The 25,004-nt window shown below is 39.3% G+C and overlaps 2 protein-coding genes across 2 annotated transcripts in view; both read left to right on the forward strand.

Moving 5' to 3' along the window:
* Window positions 1-615: 615 nt before the first annotated feature.
* On the forward strand, window positions 616-13,203 carry GATM (glycine amidinotransferase). Its single transcript, XM_035336163.1, has 9 exons — window positions 616-767; window positions 1,205-1,423; window positions 6,287-6,482; window positions 7,271-7,461; window positions 8,719-8,856; window positions 9,116-9,280; window positions 10,049-10,112; window positions 10,218-10,334; window positions 12,223-13,203. Exons 1-9 carry the CDS (start codon window positions 699-701, stop codon window positions 12,333-12,335), a joined length of 1,272 nt encoding a protein of 423 aa, XP_035192054.1. The 5' UTR covers window positions 616-698; the 3' UTR covers window positions 12,336-13,203.
* Window positions 13,204-18,019: 4,816 nt separating this feature from the next.
* The window catches only part of PDE8A (phosphodiesterase 8A), a 163,829-nt gene continuing 156,844 nt past the window's right edge, over window positions 18,020-25,004 (forward strand). The window contains exon 1 of the mRNA XM_035335387.1: window positions 18,020-18,101. Coding sequence (XP_035191278.1) covers window positions 18,045-18,101 — 57 coding nt within the window. The 5' untranslated portion in view covers window positions 18,020-18,044. The remainder of the gene's footprint in view (window positions 18,102-25,004) is intronic.

Consider the following 25,004-nt stretch of genomic DNA (forward strand, 5'->3'; position numbering starts at 1 on the left):
AGTTTCTTATTGCAGAAGTATTTTAGAAGATATGTCTCTTTCTGGTAATATTATCACTGAGTGATTTTGCCGGGGGAAAAAAGTGTAAGTCTACCAGGAGCTAATTATTTTAGGCTTTCATTTTAAGATGACTTTTCATATCACAATATGCACTTGAAGAAGCCAGAATTTGAACTTGGTTGGGATTTTATTGAAACACCCCTTGAAATTATTATTATTTTTGGAGAATCACAAAATCTTTAGATTGTTTTCTAAAACTTTAAATTGTTAATCTATCAATTACTGATCTGTTTTGTAAAATTGACTTCCTGTTGTCTACAGCAGGCTTAATGAAGAACACATATCTGAGGACTAGAACCAGCTGTGATGGACCTCAGTGCACTTCTCAGAGAACTTTAAATCTCGCTGCTGGAGAGTCACTTGCGGAGGTGAGACCGAGGTATGTCGAAAGCAGCTGTCAGCTGGCTTTGAGGATTGCCTCATCCGGGCAGACCACGTCCACGTCTCCCTGGGTCGACTTTCAGGCCTGGGGGCTCCTGCAGCTCCCCGCTCTCCCCAGGCAGCGCGGGCTCGGCCCTAAGGGCGCGCCTCAGGGCAGGCCATATATGGCGGTGGGCGTGTCCGGGGGCGTGTCCCGGCGCAGTAAAAGCGCGGGCAGGGCGGCGCGGCGGGGCGCGGAGCTGGGCAGCCCCGGGGAGATGCTGCGTGTGCGGTGCTTGCGCGGGGGGAGCCGCGGAGCCGAAGCGGCGCATTTCATCGGCTCGCGGGTTGGTGCCGCGCTGATCCGCCGCCACGCTCGGCGGGGCCGGGGTGGAGGTCACTCCGACGGGGTTGGGGTGCTCCCAGGGCGGCCGCGGGCACGCAGGGATGCGCTGAGTGAGGGCACGGTACTGGTTTCTGTGGCAGGGGCTCGCATGGGCATCCTCCCCGTTCAGCAGCTCTGAGTCCAGTGACATCAGTCATCGCTGTCAGTTTTGTTCTCCCATGCCATTTCCTCCAGACAGAATGTATTTTAAAAGGCAAATTGTCTTTTAAGCATATACTATGCCACAAATAAATTAGAATGCCTATAATAAACAGCGTGTTACTGCTAATGTTCCACACAATGCTCGTTTTAGGATTATGGGGTAAGGTGCTTGAGAACTTCTGAACTGTTATTTTTTGCCTTCTGTAAGGGAAACATTATTTTTATTTCTATTTTAAGCTTGGAAGAGTCTTTACAGGATGGGTGCAGCGATCTTTCCAGAGCACCCAGGCAGCTACGGCCTCCCAGAACACCTGTGCTGCTGATGACAATAAGGCTACAAGCCCTGTGCCTAAGGACTGTCCTGTTTGCTCATACAATGAATGGGACCCACTGGAAGAAGTCATTGTGGGAAGAGCTGAAAATGCTTGTGTTCCCCCTTTTTCTGTGGAGGTTAAGGTAAACAAGAAAAACAACAACTTTAAATGGAAAGTAGTGCAGTTTCTATATATGCAACTTAAGCTTTGCAGTGCACAAGGTATGGTATTTACCCATGAAAATTCTTCTCTAATGCTAGTTGTTTACATCTGTGGAATTTTACAGCTCAGCCATGTTGGTGGGGGTTATACTTTTGGTTCTCACTTTCAACTGATTTAATTTTTAACTGAAGTCACTACATAGTAGAGACAGTCTTTAATACATACAGCATGATCTAGTAATATAGTCCACACATTATCAGGCTACACGTTGTAGCATTTGAGATAGGTGGCAGGATTGATATAATTGGTGAGCTGGGGATTGAAACCAAGGAGGGTTACAACTTGAAGGAAAAGGAAGTATAGCTGTCTACTTAATGGTCTGAGAGAGATTAGTGTCTGTAGCTGGCGGACTGTTCTGTTTAAATATCTTTTAAATAGCTCACTGGACATCCAAATGCTATAGTAGTATTGTATGGAGATGTATACTCACCTGTTTTTCAGATTTTTTTTTTTGTATGTGTGCATAAAATGTTATCAGTAACTTAAATCTATGTTTCTTTGCTCTTTAAAATGTGTATTTCAGCCTTGCTTTGCTTCTGATTTATGTTTAAGAAAAGCTTTACACAGAACTATTACTATTACACAGGCTATTGAATGGTTTTAAACTAAGCAGGAGCTTTCATTCTCTAGTTTAAGAGAAATGCTCAAATTCTGGGCTTGTTCTGAACTCTTTTTGTGAACTTTAGCTGGACTTTAAAGTGCTGAACATGTGTTGTTACCTGCATTCCTCGGGATAATCCTGAGTTTTTCTCTTCTAGTGTCACTGTATAGCTACAGCATGATGCCACATTGCTGCCTTAAGCGGAGGGACATGCAATATGTGGCTATCCCAGCAAAATGAGCTGGCATAACACAGCTGCTGGAGAGACCTTAGTAAAATTTTACAGGATGTCTTGACAAAATTGACTGAAGACCTCAGTGTTAAAAGGGGGAGGGGACATAACATGACACAGATGCACGCACACACACAGGAATTCTTCTGTTTTGGCTTAGAAGAGATGATAGTGAAAAGATGCTGGAAATGGTAGTTTAGAGGAAGCTTTGGATGTACTTGTGGAAAGAAACTTTTCTTCCTACAGCCCATTTTACCGTTGTATATTTTTCTTTAAAAGTTGGGCTGTGATTCTGGCCAAAAGTGTTTGGAGGAGTTTGAATGAATTACTGCAGCTTGCTGGTTCTAATCTCCAGACAGAAGAGTAATCCTTTGACATACACTGGGATATTTGAGATGATACCTTGGCCCCAGTAGCTCAATGAAAATTTGCCACTGACTTCATTATGACTTGTAAAATACTCCTTGAAAGCTTTAGCTCCCTTACTGACTCTGGAATCCCGTTCCAGACACTCCAGAGAAATTCTAGCAGCTTCAGAAAAACAAGCCAATGAGGACTGGGATTTCTAATATAAAATGTGTGTGTGTGCATTTATGTACTTAAAACTGCCACAAGGAATGGACAGAAAGAGTATGGAGAAAACTCAACAGCTATCTTTGTTACATTCTAACATCACATTGGAGCAGAACTATGTTCTCAAGTAGTGACCAAGAGATTTAATATCAGAAAAAAAAAATTCTTTCCCGTGTCTAACTTGCTGAAATATCACATGCTTTACTGTTAGCCTTGTTCGAGAGCCTATTAAGCCCTAACTAATCAAATGAGCTCAGGTCATATTGCTCTATGTGATATTAAAAGCTTAATGAGGAGTGTCAAAGAATGGAATTAACTCTGGCATTTGAAGACCTACTATCTGGGGGTTAAAGCAAGCTTTACTTTTAGCTTTTCTTTATGTAAACTGCCTAGTCTGATGAATGCATTGGTCAAAACATGTAATAGGAATAGTGTGTGCTGGCTGAGATACTTTATTTTTTTTTTCTAGTTTTCTCTGCTTTTTTCTTAATTGTACTGTAAAAATTGCTATGGTAATTCTACCTTGTGGACATTGTTGAATAATCCAAGAAGTAGTCTAAATCCTACTTTGCCTATAGCAAAAGATCTTAATAGATCTGGATGTTACACAAACCTCTGCCATGTGTCTGAAAGCTACGGGAGGTAAATAAGAACCTATTTCCCTATTATGTTGCTGTAAGTGACAATACTAGGGCTGCTGTATATCACATGGCTTCAGTCAAGTCTAAATGAGGGTTATCAGTTATAAAACTGCAGTTTAAATTTAGCAATTCTGAACTGTATAGAGGAAAAACTAAACTGTTGTACCTGAAAAATGACTCAAATCATAATGCTGTTTTTGTAAACACTGGCTTTTGAGGTACTTTAAGTTGTGTTTTAAAACTGTATGCATGTTTATATATGAAATACTTAAGTGCAGGAAGTATGGATGTGTTCAGGTCTTGTGTATACCAAAAGCACATCTAAAAGTACAACAAAAGCCTTTTTCCTGTGATGTAGAAATGATGCACTTGGCATAAGGAGGAGGAATCAATGAATTGAATAGGAAACTCTAAATATCTGAGGAATGTTAATAAGCTGACACATTTGACAGCTTCTTTATTGCATATCCTTTTGGGAGCTTGAAATGGCATGTGTAGGTTACGTAAAGGGAAATGCACTATTTGGAAAAACATAGGAAATCTTATCTAACATTCCATCAATTAGGAAGATGCCCTCCTTTGAATTAGCACATTGATCAAGTCTCTCTATTCGGTTGTATTCTTCTGAAACAGTTGACATTTAGTCAAACAGTTGAGCTTTATGGCTTTGTACTTCACAATGATTTTTCAGTATATCTTTTAAATAGTGCTTTTTTAATGAAGAGATATTATTACAACAGATCATTATACCTTCAGTGAGAACTAACTTTAAGGTAGGTCTAGAGAGCATTAATATTGATAACGTTAGTTATTTCCTCACTATAAGTATTTTAAATATATATCAACTGTATTTTTCTTAAAGATAATCTTTATCTTTCCGAAAGAAATTCAAGAATGTGCTGTAAGAAAATGTTGCTTCCCTCTCTCTCCTCCAAATACCACTACCGTTTTTCATGTACTTTCAAATTATAGCTCATAAAGTGCATTGAGAATATTATTTAAAGCTCATTTCTATTTCCTGGCCATGGTACTTTTTGAGAGGTGTGAAATAAGTTGCAAGTATGTAAGTATGTGGTCAAAGGGGCCTGAAATCTCAACACTGAAGTAGTACAAAATAGATGTCTCAGTCACAGAGTTTCTTGCCCATCTATTCAGAATATGAGTGTTGTTGTGGTAAGGAATAGGAGTGGTGTTATGGTGTTTCTCTTACTTTGTTGTAATTTCAAGATTGCGCTATCAGATTAGGGCACCACAAGTGTCATTTTTCACGTTTGAGAAACAGGAGCAGTAGTAAAGGAGAGCTATATCTCTTAGGAATTAATGAGATTCAAATATAACTGGGAGGCTCTGAAAATAACTAGCTTTACTCCTTAGGACAAATTTGTCTCATTAGCAGAATAGGAGTCCATGGGAATGCTAGGCAGTTCATATGATCTGCATGTGACTTCTGAACAGCTGGCAAATCTGAGGTGATCAAATCACCCAAGACCTTGGGGGAGGAGAGGGGTAGCAGTGGGGTGTGGGGCAGGGAAGGAATAAATTCCCCCAGGAAGGATGGGAACATATTTCCGTAGTGGAGGAGCCAACAGGGCATATCATCTGTTGCTGCTTTACAATGCCTAATGCCACTACTGTGACAGTACCAAAATGAGGTTTTAACAAGGTGATTACAGACAGGTGAATTTTTGATAGCCTTATTAAATAACATGTCTATAGGGTTTCCTTTATGACTGGTGTGTTTGTACAGGTCTAGTGTAACAAGGACCAAATTTTTCATGGCCACTTGGCAACACTAGCTATTAAATACTCACTGAAGTGTAAATAGGAGGTGTTTATGTAGAATAATTTTTGTCTGTGATTTGATAATAATGAGATTTCTATATGGCTATGACTAGAGAGGGGAAAAGAATTCTAAAGAAAGAATTTATTACGTTATTTGTAGTAGTATTTCTGTCTGTAGGAACAAGGAATTTAAAGCTACTGATCTATCTATATCCAAAAATACGAGGAAAGAAAATGCCCTGAAAATCCCATCTAAAAGTCAAAACACTAAATTTGCAAATGGGAATGAAATGTGTACTTCTCCCCTTTCTAGAATTGATTTATCCTTTTTCTTTTTCTGCTGCTCATCAAAGGTCTTTTTCTTGGGCTTCATGCCATGTATATAGTCTGTCAGCAATACCGAAACTGTGTGCTAGTTGGTTGAGTCTTCTCAGCATGTACAGCTGAAGCTTAATTCTGTTGCTGTGTGTAAGTATTGGGTGAAGACACCATCAGCTATTCACAACTAGTGTTAACACCTGCACTTAAACATATTTAATAACTGGACACGTGCACATCATAAAACTTCTGAGAAAAACCTTGCCATTGATAAGTATTAATAGTTAGAGGTAACCACAAAAAGATGGCAGAGTGCTCCTAGGATAGGAATTCTTGACAAGGAATAATTGGCAGCTTTTATGTGAAGTCTTGAATCTTCTACCTTCCTTCCCCTGCCTCACCCCAGCCCTTCATTTTAGAAGGATCAGCAGGCCATTAACAGCTTTTACCAACTCCTCAAATTAGAGCAGGAATCAAATGTAAGGTGCACTACGTGATAACTTATACAACGCAACGCTGAGATGGTGAAAGAACAAGAAACTGAACATGAAGAATCGTATGTTATACATCTATTTCACTTTGCCAAAAAAAAAAAAAAAAGATGCTTATTCTTTGTCATTTGTCCTTTTGTTCTAGGCCAACACATATGAAAAGTATTGGGGATTTTATCAGAAATTTGGAGGCCAGAGTTTCCCCAAAGACCATGTAAAAAAAGCTATTGCTGAAATTGAGGAGATGTGCAATATTTTGAAAAAAGAAGGTGTAATTGTCAAGAGGCCTGATCCAATTGACTGGTCTGTGAAGTATAAAACACCTGATTTTGAATCTACAGGTAAATATTATTCCATTGTTGAAGGGTGTATAGTCTGTTTAGCTCTCTTGTCTGCGACACTTTGGCTGCCATCTAGTCTAACTTCCTGCTTGGAGTGGGACTGTCCAGAGACAGCAGAACCTACTCAACTTCGTCTCAGTTTTGGTCTCCAGGTTCCCTTCATGGTAAGCATGTTCTTAAGATAGTTTTTACTGGTAGAAGTTCAGTGGGGACCAGGTAATAAGTATGAAAAAAAATTCTTAGCAATTTAATAACAAAGCTGTTTTTTTTTTTTAATTAATGTTATTATTATAATTATTATTTTGCTTGTTTGTTATTTACATACCTTACTGGGACTAGTTCTGCATTGCATCAAATTCCTGTTCTGTGCAATTACTATTTAAAAGGGTGACACACAAAAAATGAGGTTCACTTGGAAAACCCACTACCTCTTACCTTTTTTAGCAGTCTTCTGAGCAGTTCATAAGCATATGTCTAGCTAGTTTCCATTAATCAGTTTGTGGAGACTTGCAGATTGTGGATGACTTCCTTCTAGCTGTGAACTTGTTATGAATGAGGCTATGTAGCAAAATGTTGTAAGTATTTTGAATGGAAAATGTCACTTTGAAAAATGGAAGACTGTAAATAAGAGCCTCATTATGGGCTATTATCCTGACTTTTGTGAAGATGCTCTTTGCAAGTCTTTCAGGTAGAGAAGTAATGGTAAAAATGGTGGTAAAAAGTGAAGAACCTGAAAAATCTGAGAAAAGCCTATTTGTTTCATAGCTTCATGCACTTTTTCCTTTTAGGTATGTATGCTGCCATGCCAAGAGACATCCTGCTGGTGGTGGGAAATGAAATTATTGAAGCGCCTATGGCTTGGCGTGCTCGTTTCTTTGAGTACAGAGCATATAGACAAATAATTAAAGAGTACTTCAACTGTGGTGCTAAGTGGACAACTGCTCCCAAACCCACAATGTCAGATGAGCTCTATGATCAGGTATTATTCTCATTTTGCTTCAGAACTTTTCATAATTTCAACTGGAAATCTGTTTTACAAAATTGGAAGGGAGAGAGGGAAATAAGTGAACTTGTGTTTTCTTTAATGCTGGAAAACTTTCTACAGTCTATCCAGGTGAAACTGAGTGTGCACCTGTGTAATAAGAAACAGGAGGTTGTGCCTATTGGAATCAGGTCTGCTCTGAATAGTTTGATTACTGACTCTAACTTAGCATTGCTGAAGAGGAAAGAATGCTCAAAGGTCATCACAAATAGTACTTCAAAGAATTAATATTTCCTGAATATATCAGGAAGGTGGGAAAGAGTAATGTATATTTCTTTTCACCAAAAAGACCTCACGATTCTTGTTTTGCATAAAGGACTTGTATTTTGGAAGCTACATGAAGAAATAGTGAAAGATCTAAACTGTGACTATTTACCTTCTGAATATAAGTGATTATTTTTTTCTTCTGTAATACTTTACTTTGACTCAGACAATTTTGGTAGTTTTCTATAGGCTTCCATATGCATTAGGATCTTGGTAGCACCTGCAGTAGGTGCAGCTAAATTGACTGTGAAATGATTATAACTTTTTGGGAGCAGCGACACTTCCCAGTGATGCAAGGAAGTCTTTATTAAATGAAATTACCCTAGAGGAATCAATCAATATTAGAAAACATCCAGAGCCTATTGTAAAGCATACTTACTTATCCAGTAGCTTCTGTTTGTGCTGTTTTTTCCACCTTATCTGTTCTTAATTCCATTGTTCTAAAATGTATTTTAATTCCTGAAATTTTACTTTCTAAGTTAAAGTAGTGCTTCAATCTAAAATGTGGAAAAAGTGCAAAGTCCACCTGTGTTAGGAAATAGTGTGCATCCAAGTATTTCTGTCCCTGTGCAATAATTTGTTGGACTGGTAGTTAAACTCGACTGGTAATGAATACTTTCAATGCACAAGTCAGTATACTTTCGAGACAGTGGTTCTGACAAACAATTTTAATTTCTTGATATAACTCTTCTCTTATACCTGTTCTTGAATGTAATTAAAACTCTTTATTTATTTAAATTTCCATAATTATGCTTTTTTTTCTACTCATTTAGAAGTAAGAAAACCAAACCAACTCCAAGGGAACACACGGAACATACTAGCTATCAATATAAACATATTCTCTTCATTTCAAAATACCTGTCAGTAGCAAATGGTTTGAAAACTTTCACCTGCCAGCTCCAACCTAAAGTTATCTCATTTCTGAATTAGGATTATCCCATCTCCTCTGTTGAAGACAGGCACAAACTGGCTGCTCAGGGAAAATTTGTAACTACCGAATTTGAGCCATGCTTTGATGCTGCTGACTTCATTAGAGCTGGAAGAGATCTCTTTGTACAAAGAAGCCAGGTAAACAAAGGTTTCTTCCAACAGTGTTGTTATCTGTCTTTGATGATTGATATTTTTATATTTACATTTTCTAAACAACATTAAAATACTAGTTGTATTGTGACAAAAGCTGGTAGTTATAGAGTATCTGTTAAATATTAGCTAGAGGCACAGGGTTCTAGTATTTTGGTGTTAAACATTTATTTAAATAAAACCTTATATAAACCAAATTTGGATGTCATTTATATTCTAGCCTAGTGAAACTTTGTTCTGTTTTTAGGTTACTAATTACATGGGCATTGAATGGATGAGGCGGCATCTTGCACCAGACTATAGAGTGCATATAATATCCTTTAAGGATCCAAACCCTATGCACATTGATGCCACATTTAATATCATTGGACCTGGTCTTGTGCTGTCTAACCCAGACCGTCCCTGCTACCAGGTATGATTGCAGCAAAGGAGAAAGTATCAAGTGTTTGATATTTTAAAATGATTCAGATATCCCTACTCATAGTTTAAATCATTTGAAGTGAAGGGTGAAGAGGGGCTTTTCATACAAATACTGGCAGGCTGGGTTGCTTACTGAGTTTTTAGAACTAGAGCTCCCTCTCGTGGTTACACGTGAAAAAAAGAGCCCCACCAAGTAGGCAATGAGGTTGTCAATTCTCTTTATCTTTAGCCAAATTGTGTTTTTCTGAGAGAAACATATTCCACAGGATGCCTATATTTTGTTTCCTTTTTTTTTTTTTTTTTTTTTTTTTTAATAGACTGCATATTAAGCTTCTCAGGAAGCACAGTGCAGAAGTAACATTGTGGTATTTTTGCTGGTTTTGTTTCTATAAAGAACACGTTCATATCAGTGATTCCTATAGGGAAATTAATAATACTAAAACATATAACACTTATTTAACATTCTTACAAATATTGTTTTCACTTGACAGGCTCTGAACTGCATATATTGTCTCTGTCTTTAAAGTATCTTTGTATACTTAGCTTATACTAAGAAAAACATTAGACCTATGCTAGTGTTATGCTAAGTTGGAAAAGATCTTCAAAATGTGCCTGCACAAAAATTGGTTTTGTGGATGGAACACATGGGAAGGGGGTTTTGTATGTACTGAACTACCCTGAGAAAATGTGGCATAGGTTGGATGACATAGTGTGATACTTTAAGAAGCCTGTTTACAATCTAACTAAATTTATTTTTCAGATTGATCTCTTCAAGAAAGCAGGCTGGACAGTGATTCACCCCCCTGTGCCACTCATCCCAGATGGTATATTCATACTTTATTCTCTAATAATTCCATAATGTTCTCATGCATGTTCTTATGGGTACAAAGCCTACAGTTACTGTAGCAGGCTTGTTCTTGTGTGTTTAGATCACCCACTGTGGATGTCTTCTAAATGGCTCTCCATGAATGTCCTAATGCTGGATGAGAAACGTGTGATGGTTGATGCCAATGAGACTTCAATTCAGAAGATGTTTGAAAAACTGGGTAGGTCCTAACTTATTTTAACATATGCTTAAAATGAAATGATCTTGAGATCAACTGCATGCATCAGGATGAATGGAGGCTTCACTCATAGTAGTCAAAGCAACCAGCACTGGAGAAAGGTATTCAAACAATCGAATTAATAAATAACAATTATTCAGTGATTTCTCTCCTGAATGCTTAAGACATACCTACAGCTTGAAGCAAAAGAACATATGAGTAGTAATCAAAATTGCTGATAGCATGAGCTTTTGAATGAACTTTTTAAATGTGAAGCTGTTTGGTTTCAAAGTCAAAATCTGTGTTAGAGGGATTGTATACATATTGCTGAGTGATACTGTCAAAATGCTTCAGATTTTCCTTCTCTTTATACTTCAAACTGTTTGAGACTACTTAACCTAGGCGTTTCTGCTCACTTATGGAGAATCTCTTCCCTGCAAGATGTAAACTTAGATTGGGCAGAAACTCCTTTAGATATGCAGTGGCAGAATAACTATTACTGAATATATTAAATCCAAGTCTTATGCACAGGTCCCTGGAAAGACAAATAAAATAGACTTAATTTGTTGAACTTACGCAGTTATTCCAACTGTTCCCATCATGCCAGGAGGGAAGGATGTGGGTAGGTCTACTTACAGCTCACAGCTGGTCAGTAGGAGGGTAGTCTACTTTTGCTTGGTGCTATAGCCACCTGACTCTTGTTGCAGGATAAGCACATGGTAATGCAAATGTTGACATGTTAGAAGGACTGATGGGTAAATAAGGAAAAATCAAGCAAAGTGAGGGATCATTGTATTGGAGAATGAGAAAGAATACGCCCAGAAGCAGAAGACTAATGAGAAAGAATGAACCGAAGGTGAAAGATAACTCTGAACCTAGAAGAAAGGCTGCTTTGTTCATGGAAGAGAGCACTTGATTGAAGCTTCCCTCAAATCTGAGACAGTTCACAGATGAGAACCATGCAATCTAATGTTTTATTCTACTCTTAAAAGAATGGGTGTACAGCTGTTAGCGAACAACTCTAGCTTTCTAGTCTTGGGTTGTTTAATTCTCTGCATGATCAAGGAGCAGAGTATTTATAAATACTTTGAAATTCTTAAAAAATGAGGCTGTTAATGCCAGTCATGACACATCCTTCACAGTCGAACTTTACTCTGTGCAAGTTCTACATAGAATTCTGTAGTCAGTAAGTTCATAGGACTGAGATGGGTCTGCTGGGAATGAAAGTATTTCTGACCTAGATGGTGGATTCTACTGAACTGCTCTTGATCTCCCAAAAGTACCAAGAAAGAAAAAGTCAAATGTCGCAACAGAAAAGTCTTCTGATCCTAATCCATCTGTCAGGACTTTGCATAAGCTGAGCCACAGCTGAAAAATCAGAGCTGAAAAGAAGTGGGAGGAAGCTTAACTTTAACCTAGGTAATAAGTATAACAGATTTTTTTTCCCCCTCTCAGAGAAGGAGGGTCTTGAAGATCTGTACTTTCAATTCTGCTTTTCTTGAAAGGCACTTGAAAGAGTATATCCAGTGACTGATCTGTAAATGCTCACACAGATTTATGTAAATGTGCCTTGGTCACATATCATAGTGGCATTTCAACTAATTTTTCACATGCTGAAGAAAACTATTTTCTTTTTGACTGACATGTCATAACACATCAAACACCAGCTGTGCACCAGGTACTGTATATTCCTGAGGGTATGGCTGGAATAAACAAATCAACTATGTTCCTAGCTTGTTCTTTGCCTAGAATGTGGGGGAAAGAAATTCTTAACAAATGAGTAGGAAATACTTTCTATGATCTGATAAAAGATTATCTGATGTTCTGATCAAAGCTTACCACATGAATCTGAGATTTTCATTTAAAAGCATGCAATGTATGTTTCTTGCAGGCATTTCTACAATTAAAGTGAATATTCGCCATGCCAATTCATTGGGAGGTGGTTTCCATTGCTGGACATGTGATATCCGCCGCCGTGGTACCCTGCAATCTTATTTTGACTAGTCATGAGCCAACTAGGCAGCTATAGTTCAGCTTCTAAAATAAGCATAGGAAATGAGCTCATGCAGCCATTTTAAGAAAAGTGAAATTAATTTGTTCTAGTGCTTGATCAGTGGTGTCCTTACAGTGGTCTAGGGAATGATTTATTCTTAGGTACTCTTCACTTTAAGCAATATAATTGAAACTACTTCCATCAGCAATACAGGTTTTCTGGCTGGCTTTTTGAAAGACATCCTTCATCTATGAAGCCCTTTCACATTGGCTTTGAATGTAAAAACTTGACAAGATAGCTAAAGGCTCTTGCTAGATGAGTTTGGTCACTAACATTGGACATCTACCTCTGTCTGATACTCTATCAAATAGGCAGCTTGAAATGTTAAACTTGAATTAACATTTCTTATTCCTTTTAATCGGTTTATTGTTCTAATGTATTAGTGTTTAATGCAGTTAAAACAGATGCGACTGTACAGATCTCTTATGGAACCAAGTAATTTTATAATGCTTTTCATGTTGGGCCATACAGATATTCAGAGAATTTCCAGTATGATCTAACTTTAAAACATTATTTTCATTTACTTGTGATGTCCATCTACATTTTCTTCTAATGCATTTGTCATGCATCTGAACACTTTTTTATATTACTTTTTGTATTGCTGAAATTGGTTCTTTTATTTAACTTTTTAAAGTGTACAAATGGTAGCTAATAGTCTGCATCTACAGGTTTTACTGTGAATTGTTTACGTAACAACGAAAAAGAGCTGACACCTCCTTCACCACTCACACAACCTCCTTCAACTGTAGCAGATAACGCGATTTGAGTATTGATTACTGAATATGTACTTTTTATGCTAATAAACTTTTTTGCATTCTGTGTTTGTGTTGCCTTTCTTCTGAAAAGGAGTAAGCATGAAATGTCTGGATGCCTAGGTGCTTGTAAAATCCAGCATGCAGCTGGAAACAGAAAATACACATGGCTTTTTCTGTAGAACATGGAACTTCCTAATGCAGGAAGTCCTTTTACTATATTGTTCGCATAACATGTTGTTGCTTGTGTTTTGCCCAGAAGTAGGACTGGTGGGGGAGAGTACCCTCAATAGATGTTTGTTATCACAGTAGGGAAGAAGCTACTCTTCCATACAATACAGTGCAACTACCTGGAAAAGGTCTTGCAAAATCAGCTGTCAGGCACAACATGCTCACATTTAAGTTATCAACAAACTATAAAGCCCTATTGTATTTTTCCAGCAGCTGCATGGGACCAAGCAGGTTGTTTTCATGTTGATGATGTAGAATTCTGTAAGCCATACCACACTGGAAGAGCTAATACCATGGCTACCACTATTTCACTGAGTAAAGATAGCTTCTCTCTTTTAACTTTAAAATCAAGGCTCTTTGGGCAATTGAAATTCAGCAGAGTCTACAAGTATAAATGAGTTTTGCTCTCAATTAATGACAAGGGAGCTGGATCTGTAGCCTAAACAGCTGGGTAGAGGGGCATGCATTCCAAGGCATTCTTTTGGCATTGTTCTGCATGCTCTAGCGCTGAATTGGATATCTGTATATTCGTGCATAGCATAAGGTATCACATGATACACCTGATACATCCACAATGATGGAGGCTACTTTCATATCTTGTTATGTGTGACCCTTACTTGATAGTACAGTGTTGCTTTATGTAAAAATTACAGATGTTCTGACTTCATCTCAGTATACTTTTCCGAAGCAATTGTAAGCACAATTTCCCCCCCCACCCCCCATGCACACACAATAGATGTGATTGACCACAGTGATAAAGGTGCTGCATGTGCACTGACCTTAACGTTCTCTTTCTCTGGAAAATGTGCTGCTGTCTGCTCTGATGTGATCAGTTGTTTCTTGCATGTTCTATAGAGCCATAGGAAAAGAAGAATAGGTAGGGTGGCTGGCCTGTCTCTGAAGTCTTCTACCAGTTTATTCCAATAATGAAGGTAGCTCCTTCAAAAAGTGTAGACTAGAGATTTTGACATAACACTCAAGACGTGTTTATAGCCAACATTAGACTAAGAGTTTTAGACCCCAACAAATGCTTAAACTCTGTAAAGTTTTTTCAGTTACCATCCTGTTTTGATTTGTAGTGTTTAATTAAGGCATTGGTATCCAATGGTGAACATGACTGAAAAATTGCAAGTACTCTTGGGTAGTTGTTTATACCCATCTGGGAGGAATATAAAAAGCAAACGGCTCAAGACAAAACAAGGACTGTAAATCACCCTTTGTATTAAACCCAATGTTTTAAGTCTGAAGGAAAAAATGCTAGAATTCTTTTTTTTTAATATAGTGATTTTCATCACTGTTTCTCACAAGCTCTGTTGCTTGCAGACTGTTTCTTTTTAGGCATGTGATGCATTTCCGTGGAACCCTGTACTCCTGTTTGAATCTACTGAAGGCTCACATGTTCTGCTTGGGTTTTAAAGAAAGTGTAGTAATCTTTACTTTAATGACAAATACATGATCCCTAATCCTGGAACAAAGCTGTCTTTACAGCAGGCCTGTAAATGTATCTTGCTGATTTTTTTCTTCAGTTCATTTTCAGAAACAGAAACAACCAACCCTACCAAATAAACGTATTAATTCGGGAGTTTAGGCTTCTAGTTTAACAGGAAATGCTTTCCTATTTAGGCCATGACTAAAAATAGATTTGAAAGTTGCTAATGTGATAATTTAGCTTTAGTCTTAGTTCTAATACTTAGGTGAAGAGCAACTTCAAGAATTAGTACCATTTTTCTTTCATAAACATTTTGCTGTTTTATTTAGGTGAATTTAACAGTGTAGATGGAATTTCTCTTGTTTTCTATGTTTTCGGGCAAGCTGAACTGTGTTTAAAAAGCTGTATATAGTCTCAAAGATGATAATTCTTCTTTTCCATTAATAGTTCCCTTGATTATGTCTGGTGGGACTTTAGAAAGGATATTATTCAACACCAAATTTAGGTGCAAAATTTTATAAACATGGCAGCCTTTTCCCAGCTTTTTTGCTTATCCCTTATAAAAGATGTGTATATTTTTAACCTTGAACTCCTCACACAGCACCAAGTCTTTCAGTGTGCAAACCACCACTATACTTCTGAAGTTGTTTGTTGTTGGTTTTCTGCCAGTAATACATATTCTTCTACCTAATCCTTGGAGGTTTTGGCTAAATAGATTTGTCTCTAACTCATGTTTCCTTCAACAAGGAAGGCAGGGGAGTTTTTCCATATGACCAGAAGCTTTCTGTTCAGTTTCAGCAGTGGCATCAGAATGCAGGTTGGAGTGACACACTAGGGGAAATGCATTGACACAATGAAGTGTTACTACCATCATTTATGGACAGAGGATCTGGTAGTGTGAATATTTTTGAGACCTCTCAGATCTGTCTCCTTGACTGACCTTAGCTGCTCACTTAGCCAATTTACTTCCACATATGGAAAAAAGAGAACCACGCTTAAGTACTCCATGAAATGTAGCAATGGTTAAACAATATATGCCTGGAAACTGCTTCAGTTTGCAAAAGTGCTGAAGACTTTTTGGGATCCTCTGTTAAGTCTCCTGCTTCACAAGACCAGAGAGAACAAAGTTTCTGTCTCTCTTGCAACTGCAATATTTTCCCACCAGTGCGCAGTACATATGCAAATGTCTTCACAAATATGCTTACAAATATCCCTGGGGTTGATATGCACTTCTATATAACCAAATGTACAATTACCATTTCTTACACTTTCTTCTGTCTTACCAGTGCCATTGAGAGATATGATTATGCTGCTATAGGAGAGAATCTATGAAGTGAACAATGCAATGACAAGAAAAAAGAAATCAAATGTATATTTTAAAGCTCTAGTAGGTTTTCTTTATAGTGGGAGAACTGGAAAAATGCTGATGAGAATCAGCATTTTCCCCAGTAACCCATTCAAAAGGGAGTGATGCAGAGACAGCAAAACCTTAAGAGGAATGATGAAGGGAACATGATATATAATACTGCTCTGGTAGATGCCACCACATAGTGCTGATACTTATAATCTTCCAAGTTATTTTTGTTCTTGCAGAGAGGGAGGTCAGCCCATGTCACAGTTGGTTTTGGTTAGACAAGACCCTGGAAATAGGAATACATGGTGAGAAACAGAAGCGCTTGGTTTCTGCTTTGATATCCAATTACAAGCAATTTTTGGAGGCCAAATTACATGTGGGCAAGAGGCCTTGCTATTGGGCAAGATGGAGGAAGCGGGCATGATGGTGTTTGACCACCTCTGTTCCGGGCTGCAGTTTATATATGTAAATAAAATAAATTAAACATGGGCTGGACTTGAATTTTTCATATTTCTTCAGTCTGAGAAGGCCTTAAATACTTGGTATTCAGAATAGACGGTGTCAAAAGAAGCATCAGAAATGTAGACTTGACTGGAAGCCTTAAGAAAAGGTGATAAATCAGTTGCCTAACCTACAGAGAGAGATTTTCAGGGTGGGCTCAGCCCAGCTCAGCTCAGCTGCAGGGAATGAGGCAGCCACGCTCCAGGCAGTGGCTCTGGAGGGCTAGGATTTCCCTTGCACTTTGCTTCTGAAACTTGGCTGCAGTAGGCTTGCTGGTTATAAGAAGCCATGTGCTGCATCTGTGTAAATACCTGCAAAAAAAGGTTCTTTGCGTGTGTTGTTTTTAGATTAGACACGTTTCTTAGAGTGCCAGTGCCAAATCAGAGAGGATGTAGAAAGAAGGTGAAGTCTTTGGCAGGGACAACCTCTTGTGATGTAACTGTAGTTTGTGGCTGGGAATGTTAAGTGCCAGTATACAAAGTAGGGGAAGAAGAGCTTTTTTTCCCTACTTAGTGGGCAGAAGGGAAAAAATGGTTCTCTCCAGTCAGTTCCTGTAGGCTGTGCTTGTTCTAGCAGAATGTGATTGCTTCTTGGTGTTGATTACTCCTGAATCTTCCTGCTATCTAGTTTAAAATACTGTCATTTGGTTCTACTTTGGTATCCATCTGATTAATAGCACAAACTGCAAAATTGGTGGGTAGCACTGCAACTCCTGTGTTGATGCTTAAGAGGTGTGGGCTGATGTCTGTGCAACTCCATATAAATGTGTTTTGTTTTTTAAATCAAAAGTTAGGCCCACTGGGGAAAAGAAATTTGTCTTGCTTTATGTGCTGCTGGTAGAAATTAGAATGTTGGATCCACAAATATTTCTCCTAGTCAGTTATGTTGCCAGAGTTCAGTTCCGTGTTCCAGCCTTCCAGAGTGGCAGGGGCCCTTCATTCCTGCTCGGGTAAAACCAAGTGTGTTTAACTCTGCCGAAACTGTCGGGATGCCCCTCAGCCTCTGGCATTTATCGCTTCCCAAGAGTATCTGCTTCTGCTTTGCTTATGCTAGAGCACTTTCAGAGCTTAATTGAGCAGGCAGGAAATAGTTCTATGATAATGAGTGATGTCCCAAGTTAGCGGTTCATTCATTAGTTCATAGCAAATTGTCACGATTTATGTGTTGGTGAAGTCAGATGTATGAATGAGAAACAGAACTTTCCAAATGCTTTCTTACTGGAATGGTATTTTCATAAGCTTGGTAGTATGATGAATTAGACAGCCCTACAAAAAAAATAGTCTAGCAAACCCACTGCATGCTCTATAACACTTTATACCATCTCTGTTCACTTTATGTCTTGCAGGACAAGAGAGAGGGAGAAGCTATTTGGCTGAGACCCAGACTGGATAACATGAAGGTGATTTTAGCTGGCAGGGATAAGCAGAAGGAGGAACTGGCAGAGACTAAGGTAACACCCTCAGCTGCGCTGGTCTATGTCATCTACACGGATGATAGTTTAGGGACCTTGGACTCAGCTTTGCTTCAGGAGAGCAATAAGTGGTTTTTAAATCTTACGTAGCCTTCTCTATCTAAAGTATGGTGTATAGTTTCCCACCAACCCTGTTTTACATACCCTATCTTGCCTCTATCTTTTTCTTTTATGTTCACCACAGTGACAGATTAATTTTTAGACGGCTTATAGACCTGGATTTATGCACCTATTTTGCTGTGGCTGACAGTATCTACTTTTGGAGTTGCATCTCTATGTGATTTGAAACTTGTGGGAGTATTTTCATTTCTCTTCCACTGCACAATGAAAAAATAATCTCTATCTTTGTAGTGCTCTTTCTGCTCATTGCTTGGGAGGTATAGTACTGTGCTGTAGAAGATCGTAAATAATTGCAGTTCTTTATTCAAACATTTGTTAATAATGATTGATCTGCCTCCTTAGTCACCTATGTTTCGTTTTGTCCACAAGATGGTGTTGATATTCTGCCCTTTTCATGAGCCCTGTGTCAATGGAAACATTCACCAAGGCACATAACCTCGAAAGAGCTCACCGTTAGATAACCTTTAGCACAACTTGTGTGACAACCTCAAAGGCCTGGCAAGCATTTATAAAGTAAACCTTATCCCCATGAAATAAAGGAAGTGTAGAAATGGTGGTGCCTCACTGAGACCCCTTCCCCAAACCAGTGTCCTGCAATGAGCTGAAAACCTGTTTGGTGGTTTGCACGGAACAACAAGGACTGATGCCCACTCATCAGTCCGTGGTGGCTTCCACTGATGGGCCCTTGGGATGTGGTGAGTGCAGGGCTCTCAGCAGGCAGAGTCCTGTATGCCAGCCTTTAGCCTGCACAGAAACCTCAAGGACTGTTCACCCTTGAAAGAGTGAAGTTGCATCCTGACACAAAACACCAAATTTAATCTAGGAAGCGCTGGGAAATTCCAATGATAGCAGCACAGTAGAGGGTGCTACTGTGATGCTAGTAACGTTTCTCCAGTCTTCCATAATGGGTGTTTTAGAACAGTTTTTCTTTATTCATCTTGATCCTATTGACTTTTCAATCAAAGTAAGTAAAAATACCTAAAAATGGTTTTTACCTGTAGGTTTTCTTTGTTTGATCGTACACAAAATACTACTTGTCAATGCCAAAATTTTCACATATCTGTATGTGTGAAAGTGATTGCTGTGGAGTGCTAGGACACAGTCAGCTGTCTCCTTAAGGGTCAGCTTTGCACAGGGAGTCAGAAATGACATATGGGGCCAAATGGGCATTGATCTCTGCCTTCTGAAACCTCCTTTGCATGGGCTGAGAACCACAAAATATATCAACATAGCGATTAAATTAAAAAAAAAAAAGTCTCAAAAGTCATACATTTATGGGGCCATTACCCATTCTTTTAGATCCCTCCTTGGGGTCCAGTTATGCCTCCCTGTCTCTATAAAATTAAGGCTAAATGTTGTTATTTTATTAAGCTCTGGCACAGGTGAGATTGCTGTGGGTAACATGGTTTGTTTCAGGAGTTCCTGTTCCCTCAGATTACTGTTCAGAATATTTCCTTCTGTTAATCAAAATATACTGCTCATTTTTAGAAATATATACATATTTGGAAGAACCAGGAGTTAAGATGAACTGGAAACTGTTGACATGAACCTTAAGAAATTCCAAGTCATTAGTACAAGCACAATTTAAGTTTCTACAGAAGCAGCAATTGCTTTGTGAATTACATATTATTTCTTCGGCAGATTTGAAATCTCATTTTAGTAGTACATCAGTGATACAGTTTTGAAGAGCAGATATAAATTAAAACAGAATCTATCCTCTGTACTCTTCTTTCTATATTACCTCTGAGTCAGCAAGGCACTGAAATAACTCTGTTAGGTGACTTGCTTGATGTTTATAAGGGTGTTGGGTAGAGTTTGGCCCTGGCTAGCTGTAATGCTGAACTGTGTTCAAGGGAGCTAAAGTTCAGTGACCCAGGCTCTGTAACACAGCTCTTGTAAAAATTATACCAGACTTGTTCATTTTTTTTCCCCGCAGTTTACTAGTAAGCACTGTGATTGTCACTGAGTGTGTGACATCATTGTGGAATAGGAAGAAGTAACATTTTCCTTATAGCATACTAAAAGTACCGTTACTTGGCAATTTATGATGTCAGTATTTACCCAATACTTCACACATAGAAGTATGTTGTTTACCACAGACTTTTCCTCTCATAGGCAACAAATGGTCAGTGTATCCCTCAACATAGTGACTTTTTGCTAATGGTGACTTCTGGGTGTGCTTGCTTCCCGAGACTCAGGAATTTTGCAGACTGAGGATTCATACACATCCACCCTTCCTTTCTGGACAAGAAAGACTGAACCAAATTTCTTTGGCCTTGTGGTGGGCTGGACTTTTCTTGGGATGGCTGGCATCAGGATCTCATGTCACAAGGTGTTTGTAGTACCAAAGGGAATTCCTGAAAAGAAGGGTGAAGTGGGGGTTTTAATGTACCTGCTTTCTTTTTGAAGCAATAGATCTCTCCAGTTTCTTCCCTGTAACCCTATTTACAAATCCCTATTCCTTGGGAATGCTCAGGGGCTGTCAAAAGGATGACAAATATAACCCTAAAAAGAAAAAAATGAATTGAAAAGGCTGGGTTACTTTGTCATGGGGAAAGAGGAAATCAGGCAAGACATAAGTAATGTCTTCTATGAGTGTGGCATGTACTTTATCCATATTGTCATTCTCTTTTCTATATATCCAGCTATGTATGGTGAATGGAAGAATAGCAAAGAAGGGGCATGGAAGAGGACTGCAGTGGTTGTCCTTATCAATTATTAGGCAATGATTTCACAATTGTAGCTCATTTTCCTCATTGTGAAGCCTGGAGACGGGCTGTGCTGCACCACTGCTGTCTGCAAACATCAGCATACTCAGATCCTGCCCCTGCTTCTGCTAAGAGATAAGAACAGTATGATGCAAAATGAGATTTCTTTCCTAAACAAGAAGAGATTTATAATGGCCAAACATTCAAGTTATGCCTAGCAAATACCAAAAACTAAACCCTTTGCAATTGTCTTCAAGATGCGGTCACTTCTATGATAACTCAGCCTATGAGTTCAGCTCACAAAGCTCTTTTAACTGGAACAACCAGGTTTATTTCACTATATTGAGTCCATGTTTTCTCACAGCAGCCCTGATCCCTGCCTTGCAGCTTATCTCAGAAAGAAAAAAAATATAAACCTTTGTTTAATGTTGATTAATAGCGTTAAAGTTACAGTGCTATGTCGATTAACCTGTTCCGACACGTTTTGTTGTGGCAGCAGCTTGTTACTCACAGGCCAGGGCAGCCTCTGTAATGGGCAGTCTTATCAGGGCTCGGGTCAAAGGCTGCAAGACCTGTGGTCTGAGTTTTATGCTCATGCCTACTGTGCGTTCAGCCGAGCACCCAGCTCAGTGAGGTATGAACAGCGCCGGGGTGTCGCTAACCGCCCAGCAGTGCCAGGTTTGGGGCAACTTGAAGTCAAACATAACATCTCTGTAGCACTGGCAGCTTCCCTCTAGTTTCTCATGTGAGTTTTCCAGATGGTGAGAGCTCAGCTTGGAGCCTCTCACTCAGCGGGGCATTTGTAGGAACCCTTCCCTCTGCCAGACCACGCATTTTCATGAGCCCAACAGCTCCTCTCTACTGAGTTTGCCTGAAGCTGGCTCTCCTCCCAAGGAACTCGGGCAGAGCCCACAAGCAATACAGTGCAATTTCCTTAGGAAACAAAATGAGAAATACTTTACGGCTTTCCCTGCTGATCCAAAAGAAATAAGTTTCAGACACGTTCACAAGGCTTTCTCCTTGCTTCTGCATTAGAAATGCAGAGTTGTTTTGTGTCTATGGCCCATTCTGTTTAACAACCGTTCTCCTGCAGAGGTAAATGTTATTCCTGCCTGTTTGCTGAGGGAAAGACAGCAAAACTGCACCATACTGTGGGCTCTCCAGAAATAAAAAAGGAAACTGATACCCAGCTGCAATTACAGTTCTCACTTCCTGATCTCCACTCCTGGGCTGGACTTCAAAGCCATCTTTAGACCCATCTGCATTTTTCCTTTTCTTTTTCCTCTTCTTCCCTTTTCTGGTTGACTTTGATGGTCAGGACTGCAGAACTACAAATGGGCTGAAAAGTTTAGTTTCTGCCTCGGCATCAGAGCTAGATCCTCCAACCTCAAGTCACCTTCTGACGCAGGGAAGAGACGTTACTGTTGTTTTACAGGGGAAAACCACTGAGCTACGGAGACAAATGTGTCTGGCCTGTCATTGCCCAAGAAGTCAGTGACTAATCCATGGGGAGAGTCCTGATGTCCTAAATTAGTCTCTAGTAAACCAAGCTGTGGGCTATCCTTCCTGTGATCTGACACGGCCTGGAACAGATGGCTGGTTTACACTGAAGGTTCAAGCTGAAAACCTTGTTGAGTTTGTTTCTCCACAGCAACCATAAAAAAGTTTATCGTATGTTATGCTGTGTATGGGGAAAGTGTTTCCTTCAATTGCTCTGTTTTAAATTAGGAAATGGCCAATTCAAAACCAGAAAAAGTCAGACAGTTACTGCCACAGAACATCATCAAAGCAGAAGGCGTAGCATGGACACCTACGTGGATAATTAGGTACAGTACTTTTGCTTGCTATTTAATGCAAGCAAACTTTGGAAGTCTGGTTTCCCCTACTCAGGGACATGGCTAATGTGTCACTAAATGGGTGACCTGTACAGAGAAAACAGGAAAAACAAAACAAATAAATTTGATATTTCAGCCATGCCCTTTGCTTACTTTCTTAAAATTCAGCAATTAGTGATCGGAGATTTTTGCCCAAGTCAAAGGAATGGCATAAAAGAGAGTCCTTAAAGCTGTTGTTATAAAGAGCCCTTGTGAATAACTGGGAGAAGACAGGCATAACTCCAACCTGTGTGCAGCAGAATCTTCCAGCTGGGCAGGCAGGAACTTGGCTGACCATTTGCTAGTGTGGATAGTGAGTTCATGTGGGCCTTGCATTATTTCAAAACAGGCAAAAACTTGCTGTCTGAGACTCAATTACACCACTGCAGTGGAGTGAGCACGTGCCTGGGACCTCGAGCACTGTAGACTTGTGTTGGCTACTGGGAGAAGGCTGGGATAGCGTTATGCTTGTGTAGCACCCTGTGGGGCATGTCACCATGCTTTCGTTGGGCTTATGCGGGCAAATGGTAGGATAAGGAGTTCACACCTTGGTAGGAAGAGATGCAACTTTGATAAAGACAGTGAATATCTTCAGTGCACAGCCTGCTGTTCCTGTGAGACAGTAGTGCTGAGTATTGCTCGTCTCACAGCACAGGAGGGGAAACTGAGGCACAGAGCTTTGGTTTACGTCCTCAAAATCACAGGATTGATAGTAAAGACATATCAGGTCACTGGCTTCCAAATTCACGCTCTTATCCTTCACTTTCCTGTCTCTCCTTAGAGATACCTGTGTCCTTATGCTTACTGCCTATTTTGTTTATCACTTTAGACTTCACTTCTTTGAAATAAATGTGTAAACAATAATGCACACACCTGGCTAGACACGCAGTACTGACAGTGTTTCTATTCATGTCCTAACCTAGATAGATGCTTTTAGTTAGTTACCATTTTGTAAAATGTAATCTCCAACTCCTTAAAGACCCATTTTAATTAAACTGCTGAGAAATATCTCATGAAATCAAATTTGATTAATGAATAGATGAGTACATAGATCTAGCACGTGACCTTGAGTAAATCACTTATGCACTTTATGCCTTGGTGACAGAAAGAGGTCTAAAACTCTAATTTTTAAGGATGCTGCCAGTATGACTGATTGACTAAAAGATTTTCTATTTTGACAGAACTAAAATTAATCTTTCTCTACAGTTACTAAAAAAAAAAATAAAAAAAAATGCTACCAATGCTACCATATAGATACAAAGATATAAAGCGTATACATAGAAAGAATTGCTCAGCCAGAAAGAAGTTCACATACTAGGGACAAGGAAAAGTGGCCTTGCTTTTCCTGAGTAGCCAATGCCCCGGACTCCTCTGTTTTGGGGATCCTTAAAGAAAAGGCCTTTCCCGAGAGGGCCAAGCAGCTGCACGGAAAACGAAGCCATGTGTGTCTAAATAGATGCCAGAGATCACAGTCAGTTTCGAAATTTTAGGGCACCAGCTATCTGCAATTGCACTGCCTGATACGCAATGTAAACAGGACAAAGAGGATTGATCTTTTGTTACCTGCTTTTATTCATATTTATTGTAGCCCCTTTCTATAACATGTACGATGTATTTGGAGATGAGTTTCTTTCTGAAGTGAGCGTGCTCCTTTAGGTACATGGTACTCCAGTCCCTGAGAAAAACAATCAATTTGCTTGAGAAAGCTCCCTCAGGTAGGGAAAAAGCTGCCTTATCATGTAACCTGATTTTTATGGACTCTGACAGGGGACTTGAGGCTATTTTGTAAACTTGTCCCTGTTTTATGCAGACTTCTGAGAGCGGAGCTTTGTTAAGCTGAGGATGTGGCAGATGGAAGCCTAGTAGGCACCTGAACAAGATCTCATCATTTCTCTCCTGCTTGAGGCCCTGCAGGGACTATCCACCAGGCCTGCTGAGGCACACGGTGCTGCTTACACTAAGGGTGGTATTTTATAGGGTTTTTACCCCAATGGGATTTGCAGATGTGGCTCAGATATCTGCTGCGAGCTTTGCATTGATTGAAACGTATTTCAGATAAGAACAGCCAGCCCCCCGCCATCTTCTCTGTATTTCTTTCATCTAATAAAAATATTTATCTACCCAAGCAATAGGTTGAATGTAAGTTAGCTTTATGACTGCAGTGACGTGCAATGGTTGGT

Source organism: Oxyura jamaicensis, chromosome 10 (assembly GCF_011077185.1).
Source record: "Oxyura jamaicensis isolate SHBP4307 breed ruddy duck chromosome 10, BPBGC_Ojam_1.0, whole genome shotgun sequence".
NCBI lineage: Eukaryota > Metazoa > Chordata > Aves > Anseriformes > Anatidae > Oxyura > Oxyura jamaicensis.